This window comes from Tupaia chinensis, unplaced genomic scaffold, assembly GCF_000334495.1.
Source record: "Tupaia chinensis unplaced genomic scaffold, TupChi_1.0 Scaffold000423_1, whole genome shotgun sequence".
Taxonomy (NCBI): Eukaryota; Metazoa; Chordata; class Mammalia; order Scandentia; family Tupaiidae; genus Tupaia; species Tupaia belangeri.
This window is the reverse complement of record NW_006159928.1, coordinates 7,712,439-7,728,730: the sequence shown is the minus strand read 5'-3', so window position 1 is coordinate 7,728,730 and position 16,292 is coordinate 7,712,439. Positions and strand designations below refer to the sequence as shown.

At 41.4% G+C, this 16,292-nt stretch overlaps 1 protein-coding gene across 4 annotated transcripts in view; it reads left to right on the top strand.

Moving 5' to 3' along the window:
- The window catches only part of NTN4 (netrin 4), a 136,777-nt gene that overhangs the window by 106,087 nt on the left and 14,398 nt on the right, over positions 1–16,292 (top strand). For 3 of the 4 annotated variants that reach the window (XM_027774354.1, XM_006154874.3, XM_027774353.1), the window contains 2 exons: positions 10,182–10,395; positions 10,879–10,994. In XM_027774354.1, the coding sequence (XP_027630155.1) occupies positions 10,182–10,395; positions 10,879–10,994 (330 nt within the window). The remainder of the gene's footprint in view (positions 1–10,181; positions 10,396–10,878; positions 10,995–16,292) is intronic. The other variant, XM_027774352.1, reaches the window with a different exon arrangement.

The window sequence follows — 16,292 nt, the reverse complement described above, 5'->3', positions numbered from 1 at the left end:
AGCAGAATTCATTCCCTGTCAAAGTAAACAACTTCTCGAAAAATGACCTACCCTTCCTTCCTCCTTGGTGGGCCAAAATAAATGTAGTCAACTGCCTTTTAGCAGAGAGGGAATAAAAATAAACTTGGTCTCTGCTCTTAAACCCAAACCAAATGTTTACCAACATACCATTTAGTTACTTGGTTACCATTACTCTAGCTTCCTAGCTATTTTTATAAAGAAAGGGTCTATCATCCATTTCTATGTTTTTTCCTTCTTCCTGGCCTAGGTAAAAAACGCTCAAGTGATGGAAACACAAAAGTGTCTGGAGTGCGGTCTTTCCACTTTTCACAGCTATTCAGGATCTTCTCAGGATGTTCTAAGAAGTATCTGTATCCTCTGCTTGTATGTCTGTGGATCCTTTCCACCTCTAGTACCGTGATTCTTTTCCTTCAGTTTGTCTAACAAGTAGAATTGTTTCGTTAGCTCCAGAAGGCCTTACCGCGGTGATGCATTTAGGATCCCGCCCCTTCATTTTTCATTCTTGTGCCTGGGTTCCAACCCGTTATTCCCAAAGGGCAATTGAGGGTCCTTCATGGTAACTTAGTAGGCTCTTTCTTTCAAATTATAGTTTTAGCAAAGCCACACAAGTTCATCTTATGTCATATAAACAACATAGACATCTTTATTTTATATGAAAAGGAAATGTGAATTATTCCAGCATAGAGTCAACATGGAATAACAGTTTTTGAAAAGCTCATTTTAAGTAGAACCAGTGATTTGGCAGTCATAGTTGGAAATTTTTCATGTTAGCTAGTTTTTAATCTAGGAAATAAAGCTAGATGGTTAAGAAATGAAAGAGATAGAGAAAACAGGCATAACAAAAATGTAATAATAATATTAGGTCATCAGGAAAGTCATGACATATTTTTCTGTGTTTTCCTATGCAAAAATGCACCGTGACTTTCCCCACAACCCAATACGTAGACAATTCTATAAAAACATTAAATAACACATATTAAAATTCACCAAAAGAAGCAGTTATCCATTGGGACCAGCAGATGGCCTAATGGCTGCATCGCTGGACCCCATGTAATCAACCATAGTTCAAGTCCCGGACCCAGTGGCATAAACTCACACCGGCACGTGTGTGTGCGTCCCCAAGATCCCAAGAGGAGAATGGAGAAGAGATTGTGGCATGGCCATCCCCCAGGGGGTGATTTCTCACTTTCTGTCTCTCTGTCTCTCTCTGTCTTTCTGACAAGCACACATATCCTATAGCAAAAGCCTCTCCAAATAAATAAATAAAATTCACCAAAGAAAAGATAAGCTTTTTGAATTGAATAAGTCAGTCAGGTATACGAAGAAAAGTAGGAGGGGGTCATAAAATTGTCTTCCAAACTGAAAGTGTAATTCAGTAAACAAATAATGTAATTAAAAGTCTAATGTAGGGGCCAGCAGGTGGCATGGTGCTTATGGGTGCTGAACTCCCACATGGCCAACCATGGTTCGAGTCCTAGACCTGGTGGCTTGCCTTCTCACTCCCCCCCATCTCTCTCACTCCCCCCCCCATCTTTCTCTCTCTCATACTCTGTCTCTCTCTGGTCAAATTAAAATAAATAAATAAATAAATAAAGTTAAATAAAACAATTCTTTTTTTTTTTTTTTTGAGAGGTTTTAGACAGAAACAGAGAGACAGAAAGAGAGAAATCACCCCCCAGGGGGGATGCCCATGCCGCAGTCCCTTCTCCATTCTCCTCTCGGGATCTCGGTCATGCACACACACATGCCCAGCATGAGTTTAAGCCACCAGGTCTGGGACTCAAACCACAGTCGATTATGTGAGAATTCAGCAACCATTACATTATGCTAACTGCTCGTCCCAAATAAAACAATTCTTAAAAAAAAAAAAGAAAGAAAGAAAGAAAGAAAAAAGAAAAGAAAGAAAAGAAAAGAAAAGAAAAGAAAAGAAAAGAAAAGAAAAGAAAAGAAAAGAAAAGAAAAGAAGAAGCCTAATGTAAATAAAATTCAGAATAAGGGCCACCAGATAGCATGATGGTTAAGGCAGCTGGATCCCCCATGGCTGACCTTGCAGTTCAAGTCCCAGACTCTGCTGCTTGAAAAACACACCTGGCATGTGTGCATGCATACCCAAAATCCTGAGAGAAAAACAAAGAAGGGATTGCAGTATGGCCATCCCCCCTGGGGAACAAACAAACATAAAAAAGTTAATAGAAGAGAGGGACCAGGTGGTGTCATAATGGTAATGCAACTGGACCCACTTGGGTAGAGTTCCAAGTTCATGTCCTGAGACCTCTATGAACATACCAGGGCACTGCTATGCCTGTAACCTGAGCTGGCTGAGACTGGGCGTGGATCACATTGTGAAGACTGGGGTGCAGGCTTTCTGCCCTCTATTTCTCTCAGAAGAAATAAAACTTAAAAAAACCACTTCCACCTCTGAGGTTATTTTCACTAAACAAATATTATAAAAGAAAAACATTAATGGAAGTCGGATAGGAAATACACTTAAATACCCCATGCTTATTTCTTGAAAGCATTGAGCAGAAGCAGCTCTCATGCATGTATAGGTCTGTGGGTGTGTGTGGATTATGTGGGGTGTACAAAACCTCTTTCAGGAGACATTGAATTTCAGTAAATAAAAGGCAGATCTTAATTTAGTTTATTTTTTAATTAAATTTATTCAAGCATGATTTTATTTCAAAGTAAATATTCCTGGGGCCAGCAGATGGCATAATGGTTACATCACTGGACCCCCATGTTGTCGACCACGGTTTGAGTCCCAGACCCGGCGGCTTGAAGCTTACACTGGGCGTGTGTGCATGCATGCCCAAAAATCCCAAGAGGAGAATGGAGGAGAAGGGATTACAGCATGCTCCCCCCTTGGCGGGGTGGGGTGATTTCTCGCTTTCTGTCTCTCTGTCTCTGTCTCTCCGGTGAGTGCACACAGCCTATAGCAAAAATCTCTCTAAAAAAATGTAACTATTTCATGAATATTGTGGAATAGCTGTTGTTGAACATACATGTATAATATTTCAAGGATCAATAGGAAAATATCCCTCAGAAAGTCAAGTCCCTTGGTGATTGCTGTTCAAATCCTCTATTTGATTTCTCTTTATTTTTTGCAATTATTCTTCTACTAGCAAAAACAGTTGACAGTAGAATAGAGAAAACAGTACCCTGAAAAGGCAGAAGGCTCATCTTTACTATTTAACTTCACATATAATGCATCGGTAACATACTGTCTCCTTTCCGCTTAGAGTTGCATCTCCAAACTAGCTCCCTGAAGTCCCCTTCCCTCTAAGAAGCTCAGAGGCAGCTGGGCAGCTTTGGAAATGACTTTGCTATTAAAAATTCCCCATTGGAACTTCTGTAGGGCCTTGGCCTTTTCAGGACAAAACAATGTTAGCAGCTGGGAGGTGCTGCTGCGGGAGTGGCTGCCGCTGGCCGTGAAAGGCCTGGACAAGCAGCTTCTTTCCCAGCTCAGGGCCTTGAACCGTGAGTTCTGTTTTTAGAAAGGCTAAATCAGGAGCAAAGGCTTGCAGGGCATTTTGCTCCCAGTGTAGTTTTTACTAACAGAACAGCAAAAATTAGACCAATCAGGTAAAACTATGGAGTGCTGAAATTCACTAGGGGGAAGATGCTGAGTTCAACTGGTTATTTTATTTTTAATAATTTATTTGATTTTAAAAATTATTACTGTTTGTTTGTTTGTTTGTCTAATTTGCAATAGGGCACATGCACTCACCAGAGAGAGAGAGAGAGGAAATGAGAAAGCAAGCTTCGGGAACCAGCATTTAGCGTAATGGCTAAGTCGCTGGACTCCCACGTAGTCGACCACAGCTTGCATCCCGGACCCAGTGGCTTAGAACTCACGCCGAGCACATGTGCGTGCGTGCCCAAGATCCCGAGAGGAGAAGGGATTGCGGCGTGGCCATCCCCCCTTGGGGGTGATTTCTTGCTTTCTGTCTCTCTGTCTCTCTCTGTCTGTCTGGCGAGTGCACGCGCCCTATAGCAAAAACCTCTCCAAAAAACAAAAAAGAAAGCAAGCTTCCAGGTCCAGGACTTGAACCACGGTTCGCCATGTGGGAGTGAAGCATATTAACCACCACACCTCCTGCCAGCACCTTGGTTACTACTCACGAGCTTGGCACCATAGATCACGCTGAGTGGGAGCCCTGAAAACAGACTCCAGGGGTTGCAGGCGAAGGTGGAATAATGGTGAAAAAGGCAGTAATGGTTGCCTTTGCCTCCATCACCAAAGTCTCCAGCAAACCCTTCAAAATAAAGGGAGCGCCTCTGTCCCATTATGTTCCTGGCCACTGTGTCCTGGCGTCCACCTCCCTATTATGTTCATGTAGCTGACAGCTGTGACTCTTGTGCGATTATATTGCAGGGCTGCTCATTGTAAACAGCAGGACTTAATCACACCCTACTTTTTCTCAACATACTCAGCTATGAAATGAGAGTAATAGTAAGTTAAGTTGTTTTTTGTTTGTTTGTTTTGGTTTTTGGTTTTTGTTTTTAATCCCAGGAAAAGAACACGTAACAAGAGAGTAACTTACCCCTATAGGATGTAGTCAAAAAGCTGTGCTCCTACCAAATCCCTTTCAAGTGCAGAGCAAGGAGTCTCTTTTTAAGACCAGTTAGGTCATTAATTTCCTTTTAAAAATAACCCAGTTCTGGGAACCAGCAGTTAGCGTAATGGCTATGTCGCTGGACTCCCACGTAGTCGACCGTGGTTCGTGTCCCGGACCCGGTGGCTTAAAACTCACGCCGGGCGCGTGTGCGTGCGTGCCCAAGATCTCGAGAGGAGAATGGAGGAGAAGGGATTGCGGCGTGACCATCCCCCCTAGGGGGTGATTTCTCGCTTTCTATCTCTATGTCTTTGTCTGTCTGGCGAGCACATGCGCCCTACAGTGAAAATCTCTCCAAAAATAAATAAATAAATAAATAAATAACCCAGTTCTGCAATGAAATTGATTCCTCTTTCCTCTGTGTTCCTGTGCCCACTCACCTAACAGGGCTCTAACCCTTACTGCCCTGTGGTTGGTTATTTGTACATCTCTCTTCCTTCACTCAAGAAAGATGACTTTTAGGGGGACCAGCAGTAAGTGTAATGGCTATGTCGGTGGACTCACATGTAGTCAACCACGGTTCGAATCCCGGACCTGGTGGCTTAAAACTCATGCCAGGTGTGTGTGCGTGCGTGTCCAAGATCCCGAGAGGAGAGTGGAGGAGAAGGGATTGCAGCGTGGCCATCCCCCCTGGGGGTGTGTGATTTCTCGTTTTCTGTCTCTCTGTTTCTTTCTATCTGTCTGGCGAGCACATGCGCCCTATAGCTAAAACCTCTCCAAAAAAAAAAAGAGAGAGAGAGAGAGATGACTTTTTGAATTCATCTTGGTAACTTCAGTCCCTACCATAGTTCATGTTAACACTAATATTTAAGAACTCCTTGGTGATGGTGTGAGTTAATGGATAGATGGATGGAAGGTTGGTTGGATGGATGAGGAGCATTTTTAACTAATACGATAATATTATTAGTTATTTTTTAAGCATTTGGCACACGAAATGCCTGATCCATTGCTAAATACCTACAGTATCTCATTTAAACCTCCCACAAACAGTTGTGTGACATAGGCTTTGTTATTCTTACCTCATTAATGAGATTACTGAGTTGAGATTCATTTCATAATGTCTTACGAAAAATAAGAATCTAATTAGAATCTTGCCATCTAGTCTGACTGCCAAGCTTATGTTCTGGCCAACAGTATAATATTGCTTTTATTTTATTTTCTGTTTTCCTAATAGATCGTATAGGCATTTTTCAGATGGCTGTATGTATTGTTGGCCTTTGTGGTTGAAACAGAAATTACTTTCAGAGCCTTATGAGTGCACAAGGTTATTTGAGGGTTGTCATCTATGGTTTCATTGAAAGTGTGTTTCCTGCTAGAGGAGCTTTCAGAGCAACTCCATGCAATTGCCGTATTGCTGCAAACATATGAGGAGACTTCAAAGTGTTCGTTGAAAAATAGAATTAAAGTGCAAGTCTATTTTGGTGCAAAAAAATTGAAATCCACGCATAGTTTTTTATTTCATAGAGATTTTTGCTATAGGGTATGTGCGCTCGTCGGAGAGGCAGAGAGACAGAAAGTGAGAAATCTCCCCACACTGGGGTGGGGGAGGAATGGCCATGCCACAATCCCTTCTCCTCCATTCTCCTCTTGGGGTTTTGGACATACATCCACACACACCCAGCATGAGTTTCAAGCCACCAGTTCTTCTACTATTTTGAAACTTAGCTTCTCTGGGGGTTTAGATTCCCTGGCCACCCCATCTGGCTGTGAGAGCTCTCAATAGTTTGTGGGCTGGCAGTGTGCTGACCTAAAGTTTCTTTTCCCACCCAGTTCCCACACTGTGGTGAGGTTTCCATAAGGTCTGTTGGGTGTATATCCTGCAGCTTATTGGCTGCACTCATACTCTTCTTTGGTATGGTCTCTTTGGAGCCAACCAGGAGAAAACCAGTAGTGTGATTGTTTTGATATAGAATATTGACAAGTGTCTTTTTGGAATAAAGAACCAATCCTTCAAAAAGAAAAGGAAAAAATGCATGGATTTCAAAATGTTTGAAACTTGTACTTGAATTCCATTCCTCCGTAAATTTTTTCTTTTTTTTGAGAGGTTTTTTCTATACGGCACATGCGCTCATCAGAAAGACAAAAAGTATGAAATCACCACCCGGTGGGGGATGGCCACGCCGCAATCCTTTCTCCTCCATTCTCCTCTCAGGATCTTGGGCACGCACACACACGCACCTGGCGTGAGTTTAAGCCACCAGGCCCAGGACTTGAACTGCAGTATACTACATGGGAGTTCAGTGACACAGCCATTACGCTAACTGCTGATCCCCCCTCCGTAAATTCTTTGAAGTCCTCCCCTATCTGCTAGAGAATCAGAACTGAACCAGAACCTAAAGAGGTCTTCTTCCCCCCTCTGTCAAGGAAGAGGAAACTATATTTGCAACTTGGAAGAAAATTAGAAATGTAGATTATGTGTATTAGATATTCCCTGCTATCAACCTTCAGGAGATCGGCATGCCAGGAAAGCCTTCATGTGCTATCTGTAAAGTATGCCATGAGAGCTGTCAGGGCCTTTAGCCCAGAGCTGGTTCCGCATAGTTTCCAAATGATATTTCTATCTCGTAAGGATGTAAAAAGTCACCCTGACAGAAATCAACAGCCACGTGATAGGATCTCATTCATCTCTGGTCATTCCTGAAATGTGTGTAGGCCTTGAGATCAACTAGAAATGCTCACATTTTCTGTTAGAGGAACAGATCAAGGCAAGGGAGGAATCCCACACATTTCCATAGAAAGAGGTCCTGCAACGTCTTTCCTCTGACTAAATCTCCCCGTCTGCTGTCAAGAACAAATTGACTTGGGACCAGTAGTTGGCGTAATGGCTATGTCACTGGACTCCAATGTAGTCGACCACGGTTCGAGTCTCAGACCCAGTGGTTTAAACTCACACCAGGCGCATGTGCATGCATGCCCAAGATCCCAAGAGGAGAATGGAGGAGATGGGATTGCAGCGTGTCCATCCCCCTGGGGGGTGATTTCTCACTTTCTGTCTCTTTGTCTCTCTCTTTCTGGCGAGCGCACGTGCCCTATAGCTTTTGGGGGAGGCCCGTGCCCTAAAGAAAAAAAAAAAAAAAAAAAAAAAAAAAAGGAAAAAAGAAAGAAAAAAAAAAACTCTCAAAAATTATTTAATTTATTTTTAATTTTTAAAAATTTGCTATAGGGCATCTGCATTCACCAGAGAGAGACAGAGAGAGAAAGGGAAGGTGAGAAAGCAAGCCACCAGGTCCAGGACTCAAATCGTGGTTGGCCATGTGGGAGTCCAGTGCCTTAACCATCACATAACTGGCTGGACCTCCCTTCTAGTTTTAATGTACCATTGGTTGACAACTCTCAAAGCTGTATTTATGACCCAAATTTTTCCCCTAAGCTTCACATTATTTTTCACTTGTCCATTATAACTTAGTAAACATCCTTCAAGTGTCTCAAACTTACTATGTTTGAACCTGAAGTCATTCTTCTCCCTCCCTCCCCAATCTCCAGCCTCAACAAGGATCTCGCTACCCCACCTTCTTTAGCCCTGTAACCCAAATCTTTGTAAATAATGTCACTAGTAATTCAGTGTCATAAATTAGAGGCCTTGAAATCTTCACCTTCGATTTGTCCTTCTTCATCCAGATGGCCTCCAAATCCTATACGTTTTCTCTTTAAAAAGAGATTTTCGTGTGGCAAAGCTTTTCCTCCATTCCCACACCTACTACCTTACTTACTTCTTTATTAGCTTTCATTTCTTTGATTTCTGTGCTTCCAGTCTCTCCCTGCTCTAGACTGTGCAATGCCAAAGTGTCTGTCCAAGTTAAATTGTAATCATATCAAAGTTCTGCTTTAAAACTTCCTATGGTTCATTATGTCCATAGGACAAACTTCAACTTCTTACCTTAGTCCCTCCTACAATCTGTAATCCTACCACCATCCTAGCTAACCGGACAGCCTTTTCTTCTACCATCTCCTTCAACTCCTTCCCACCCAATCTACATTCTAGAGACACCAAACTTCTCACATTCCCCAAATAGGCTGTGCTCTTTCACATATGATTCCACAGCCCGGAATGTCCTTCAGGTCAACTTCACAAGCGCTTACTTAGGCATCTACTATGTGCTAGATACTGTTCTGGGGTCTCGAAAACAAAAAATAAGAAGATAAAGATCTTTCTCCCGGCGAGTTCAGAGTCTAGAAGTAAGGAAAATAGGCACATCAACAAATAATACTGATTTGCTGTGACGCCCACAAAGTGTGGGCAGAGAATGGAGGAGGGAGCAGGACAAGAGAACATGCCATGAAATTAATGCAGTGGAGGTGAACTGTACATCTAAAAATGGCTACGATGGTAAACATTATAGTATGTGGGGTTCTTTTAACCACAATCAAAAATTTTAAAATTATTTTTAAAAATACAATGCAGTGGGACCAGCAGTTGACATAATGGCTATGTCGCTGGACTCCCATGTAATCAACCGTGGTTCAAGTCCCAGACCCAGCAGTTTAAACTCGTGCCAGGCGCATGTGCGTGCATGCCCAAGATCCCAAGAGGAGGATGGAGGAGAAGGGATTACGGCATGGCCATCCCCCTGGAGGGGGAGGGTGACTTCTCTGTTTCTGTCTTATATATATATATATATATATATATACATATATATATATATATATATATACTATATACATATAAAATGCAAGACCAACCAGTGGTGTGATGGTTAAGGCAGCTGTGTTCCACATGGCTGACTGCGTGGTTCATGTCCCGGATCTGTCTTCTTGAATAAGTGCTGGCCAAGTGTGCAGGTGTACCCACAATCCTGTAAAGAGAGCTGGAGGAGAAAGGATGACAACATGACCATCCTCCATGGGACACTGCTTTCTCAGACTCCTCTCTCTATCTCTGCTGAGCACACAAGCCCTCTAGCAAATTTTTTAAAAAATAAAATAAAATGCAGTACAAAAAACCAGCAGGACGGTAGTTAGAGTGCTGGACTCCCACATGGCTGATTGAGGTTTGAGTCCCAAACCTGGCAGCTTGCATTCTCACTTTCCATACTTCTCTCTCTCACTCTGGTGAGTACATATACCCTATAGCAAACTTAAAAATAATAACAATAATAATAATAAATAAAATAAATACAAGATAAAGATTTTTTTGTTTGTTTTTTTGTTTTTGTTTTATTTTTTGGAGAGGTTTTTTCACTATAGGTCGCGTGCGCTCACCAGACAGAGAGAGAGAGAGACAGAGAGACAGAAAGCAAGAAATCACCCCCCGAGGGGATGGCCACGCCGCAATCCTTTCTCCTCCATTCTCCTCTCGGGATCTTGGGCACGCACGCACATGTGCCCAGCGTCAGTTTTAAGCCACCCGGTCCAGGACGCAAACCACAGTCGACTACGTGGGAGTCCAGTGACATAGTCATTACGTTAACTGCTGGTCCCAATACAAAATAAAGTTTTGAAAAGAAATATGCTGTGTGGTAAGGGGAAGTGCTTGGGGGTTGCAAGGCCTCTCCTCACACAGATCGCCTGCAGTCACTCACCCGTCCTGTATGTCCTCTGTTGTAGTGTGTTCCTGCCATCCGGTTGGATCAGCCGTCCTTCCTTTCAGCTCAGTGACCTTCTGTGACCCCAGCAATGGTGACTGCCCTTGCAAGCCTGGGGTGGCCGGGCCACATTGTGACAGGTGCATGGTGGGCTACTGGGGCTTCGGAGACTACGGCTGCAGACCTTGCGACTGCGCCGGGAGCTGCGATCCTCTCACGGGGGACTGCGTCAGCAGGTGAGCACTCGGGATTCTAGCTTGTATCTCCGTGTATTTCCGACGTTGTGGAGATGTGGTAGCGATTTGGGAAACTATGGCATGCCCTTAAGTAGAACAAAGCTATAGTTCCATATCTCTTTAAAGAATCGTTGTCCAAATGCAGTTAAGTCATTTGTTCTTCTTCTTTTTTCCTCCGTACATCTATTCATCTATTTATTTGTTGTGATTTTTGAGCCACCAGGTCCAGGACTTGAACCACAGTCAGGCACCTCAACTGCCACACCACCTGCTGGCCCCAGTCATTTGTTCTTACCAGATTCTAAAGATGATCGTTTTGCAAAATAAATTACTCTTCTTTATAATAGATCTTAACACACTATTTCTGGAAGGTGAAAGTAAGGGCAGGTGGATGCTAAGTTTGAACCCTCTGTAAGTACGTTCTTTCTGTTCAAGGTCCAAAGTATTCGTTAGTCAGTGTGTCCTTCTGTTCTGTTTTATCAGCAGCACAGACATAGACTGGTATCATGAAATTCCCGACTTCCACTCCACGCACAATAAGAGTGAACCGACCTGGGAGTGGGAGGATGAGCAAGGATTTTCTGCACTCCGACACTCAGGTGAGACGCTGTAACCAGGTATCATACTACAGGTCTGCTCCGGAGTAACAGTAATATGTGACAATCCAGGGAACGGGTTTGGATCCTGCAAGGGGAAACTCTTTAGTTGAGGCTTAATAAAGTAGTGACGCCCGTAAGTATAGCTAAGGGGTCTTTTAACAACTTTTGTTTATCTTCTGATTATTAGAGTAACATATGTAATTAATATAGAAAATTTTGAAAATTACAAAACATCACAGTAAAAAGAAAAATGAAAAAGTAGGAGCCAGACCGTGGCACAGTGGTAACACAGAATCCCCTGTAAGGCCGATCCACATGGGACGGTTCCTGATGTACATCCAGAAATCCCCACAAGGACGCTAGGTATGCGCATTCCCATGATCTAGGGCTGGCTGAGGCTGGGGGTAGACCACGGCATTAAGATCTTGTTGGGAGGGGCCAGCAGGTGGCATGGCAGTTAAGGATGTAGACTCCCACATGGCCAACTGTAATTCGAGTCCCAGACCGAGCGGCTTGCTTTCTCACTATCTCTCTCTCTCTCTCCCTCTCTGTTCAAATTAAGAGAAATAAAGTTAAATAAGATAATTCATTAAAAAAAAAAAAGATCTTATTGAGAGTGCTCTCTCTTGCTTTTGGGATAAATAAATTTAAAAAAATAAATAAACAAAATAGAAGCAGCAGCAGCCTGGGATGCCCCTGCGGTCTGGTGGTTAATGGTCCTATATCCCACCCACATGGCCAACCTTGTGGTTTGAATCCCAGCCCCTGAGACTTGAAAAACATGTGGGTGCATGTGTATGTGTGCCCCAAATCCTGACAGGATGGAGAAATGGGGGAGAAAGGTTTGCAGTATGACCGAGCCCCATTGGGAGGTGCTTCCTTTTCCCTGTCTGTCTGTCTTTCTTAGTTGAGCACACACACCCTCTGGTAATGAAAAAAAAAAAAAAAAAAAGGCACCCCAGAATCTTTTTACTCCACTCTTACTACTTTGGTGTGTTTTCTTCCATCTAAAACCTACTGTTTCACACACATAAGAGCTAACCAAATATAAAAGGTTTGGAAATGTACTGATCTATTTAAAAGAAAAATCTCCTTACAGACCTAGTGCAACTTAATAGGTACAAACAGAAGTCAAATAATAAAATCAATACAACTCAAATTACTGACATTAATTGAATTTAAAAAATGTTTTTTACTGAAACCAAAACACTATTTACTACATAAATATGATTCGTTTTAATTTACCAAATCCATATTGCTATTTTTCCTGACTCAACTTTCCTATGCTATTTCTGTTTCTTCTTTTGAGGAGTGTGTGGTGATATTGGTGTGAATATTTCATTTTTGTGTTCATCCTTCTTTTATTCTTTTCTGGTAGAAAATCGAGTAGTTCTATTTTGTACCAACTTACTCCTTAACAGAAACTCGAACATGAGCATGAAATCTTGTGTCAACACTTGGTTTTAAGGTGCTCACTAAATCATCCAAATTAAACTTACAATAAATTAAATACACTTTTATTACAAAACATTAAAAACAACAAAAATATTAGACAATAAACTTCCATATGCCTATCTTCAGAGAGTTATGAAGAAACATTGTGGGTGCATCATGGCATGGGATCATACTGGGGGTGCCTATTCCTCTCTCTCATAGAGATAGATGGGATTTTCTTTTTTTTCTCTTCTTTTCTTTCTTTTCTTTTTTCTTTTCTTTTCTCCTTTTGTTTTTTAGAGAGAGATTTTTGTTATAGGGCATGTGCACTCACCAGAAATACAGAGAGAGACAGGAAATTAGAAATCACCCCCACAGGAGGGATGGCTACACCACAGTCCTTCCTCCTCCATTCTCCTCTTGGGATTTTGAGCACGCATGCATACACACCCGGCATGAATTCTAAGTCACCAGGTCTGGGACTCAAACTGCTGTTGACTACATGGGAATCCAGCAACATAACTATTATGCCATCTGCTGGGCCCAGCATTTTAAAAAGAAGTTACCAGGGGCCAGCAGACAGTGTGGAGGTTAAGGTGCTGGACTCCCACATGGCCCAATGTACAGTTTGAGTCCCACACCAGGCAGCCTGAAAACTACTCCAAGCATATCTGTGCGAGCGCCCAAAATCCCAGGAGGAGAATGGAGGAAAAAGGATTGCATCATGGCCATCCCCCGCAGGGGGCTGATTTCTCACTTTTGCTCTCTCTGTCTCTCTCTCTGTATCTCTGTATCTCTGTGTGCCATATATATATATATATAAAGAAAGAAAAAAAGTTACTTTGCCATAATTGTTTTATATTTTCATTTAAGTTACAAAACTTAATTTTAAAATATAAGCTTATAGATTCACTCGAAGTCCCTGATGTACACAAGCTCACTAGCCCATCTTACTCCACAGGACAACCATGATCATGATCTTGTGTATCATTCACTTTTGTGTTTTTACTGTTCCACTACCTGTATGTATTTTGAGTATTTTTTAAAATTTCACACACATGGGGCCAGCAGGTAGCATGGTGGTTAAGGTGCCGGACTCCAACATGGCTGACCACGGTTTGAGTCCCAGACCTTTCTCACTTTCTCTGTGTCTCTGGTGAGCAAACGTTCCTTATAGCAAATTTTTTAAAAAATAACAATACTAACAAATAAAATGAAATCATTCTTTTTAAAAAATTTTACACATATAATGAACCTACCCACCCCTTTCAATGTTTTTGACATGACTGTTTTTTTGAAATTTCATCTTTCCTATAATATGAATACAGCACTTTTATAAGCTCCCACTGTTTGCCATTTAAGATTATTCCAGTTTTCTACCATTATAAATGATGCTACCGTCAGTGTTCTCTTATGTGTGGCTTTGTGCGCTTGAGAAGTTCCGCTGGATGGAGGTTGACAAAGCGTAGCCCTCGGGCCACATCTGGCCTGCCATCTGTTTTTCCTCAGCCTGTAAGCTACCTGCAGAATGGTTTTTACCATTTTAAACAGTTATCCTTTGCGTGTAAGTCTCTATCTTTAATTCTTGGCCATTCAAGTTTCCTTTTCTGTGGATTTCCTCTTTGCAATTTCCTTCCTTACTTGTAGAAGCTTTTGATAAATTCATTCATTCCTCGAACAAATATTTGTTATTGACTACCTATATTGAGTGACGCCACGGTTAATACAGTTAGTGAATGAAACAGAGAAATCTCTGGCCCCAGGTAGCTTACATGCTGGTGGAGAAAGACAGCTACAAAGAACAAATAAATAAAATATTTATCTAATAGGTGTTTAATAGGAAAATAAAACAGATAAGAGTTGAAAAGTGCTTGGGAGGAGCATACTTTTAAGTCGGGTGGCCAGGGTAAGTCCTATGAAAGGTGACATTTGAGAGAAAAATCCAGAAGGAGATAAAAGAATGAGCACTTGAGAAAACGAGAAAGAGAACTTAGGCAGAAAATGTAACAAGAACAAGAGGCCCTGAGGTGGGAATAGGCCCAAATTTGATGGAAATATTTTGATAATGTTACCAGTATGGTAACTGAAGTTGACGTTTGATAGGTAGACCTTATCCAGTTAGTCATTCTATTTTATTTTAATTTTATTATTAAGGAGTTTTGTATTTAGCAAAATAGTTTTATGCACCTCTTGAGAAAAACAGATGGTTTTATAATTATCTATGCTATAATCTATTAGTAAGTGTTTGAAAATGAGATTTTTATGTTTTCAAGTTATTCTCCTAGTCCTAGGATAAGCCCTGTCCTGATGTTCTTTTATTCATGATTTATACATTCCCTAATTTGATCTAAGAGTTTTTTTACTTATTTGCTTGCTTAGGATTTCTGTATATATGTTGATAACTGATATTTTCCTAAAATTTATTGTACTATTTATGTTTGGGTATATTAAAAAGTTCCCTTCTCCACTATATTTTTATTTTCCTATTTTCTTTTTTTCTTTCCTTTTTTTAGTTGTTTTTTTTTTGTTGGTTTTTTGTTTGTTTTTTTTTCGGTTTTTTTGTTTGTTTTGCCATAGGGTGCTGGAGAGAAACAGACAGAATGGGAAAGTGAGAAACCATCTCGGGGGATGGCCATGCTGCAATCCCTTCTCTTCTATTCTCCTCCAGGGATCTTGGGCATGCATGCTCACATGCCCCATGTGGTTCTCAAACAGCCAGGTCCAAGACTCGAACCCCAGTCAGCTTTGTGGGAGTCCAGCACCCTAACCACCACACCACCTGATTACCCATTCTTTTTCTATTTCTGCAATAATTTACATAAAAGGAGAATCATCTGCTATCTGAATGTTTGTTAGAACTTATCTATAAAACCATCTGAATGTAGTGTCTATGAGTAGAGAGAAACATATCATTACAGACTCAGTATCTGTACTGTATTTGTTTATTCTTGAGTTGTGTTGGTAGTAAGTTTACTAGAATATTCTCAATTTCATTTAATTTTTTAAAAATTATTGGCATAGGGATCAGCAGATGGCATAATGATCACGTCACTGGAATCCCACATGGTCGCCTATGGTTCAAATCCCAGACCCGGCAGCTTAAAACTCACTCCAGGCATTGTGTGTGCATGCCCAAAATCCCAAGAGAATGGAGGAAAAGAAATTGTGATGTAGCCATCCTCCTTGGGGGGATGGTGACTTTTTTGCTTTCTGTCTGTCTCTCTCTGGTGAGCGCATGTGCCTTATAGCAAAAATTTCTCTCTAAAAAACCAAATTATTGGCACAAAGTTATACCTAGTATTGACTTATAATAAATTACTCAATCTACTCAGTCTGTAGTTAGGTCTCCTTTTTGTGACTTAAACAATCTTACTGATTTTATTTTATTTTTATTTATTTATTAGAGGTCTTTGCTTTAGGGCATATGCACTCACTGGAGAGAGATAGAGACAGAGATAGTAAGAGAGAAAGTGAGAAATCACCCCCTACACACCCCAGGGTAGATTACCAGGCTGCAGCCCCTTCTTTTTCATTCTCCTCCTGAGATTTTGGGCACATACACACACGTGCCTGTAATGAGTTTGAAGCCACCACATCCGGGACTCAAACCGCGGTCGGTCATGTGGGAGTCCAGCAACATAACTGCTACACCATTTGCTGGCCCCCAATCTTGCTGATTTTAATTTGCTTTTTCAAAGAATAATTTTTGGTTAAGTCACCTATTTTTTTTAAGAATTATTTTTTCTTTAATTTTATTTATTTATTTATTTTAATTTGACCAGAGAGGGACAGAGAGAGAGAGAAAGAGAAAGTGAGAAACCAAGCCACCAGGTCCGGGACTCAAACCATGGTTGACCCTTAACC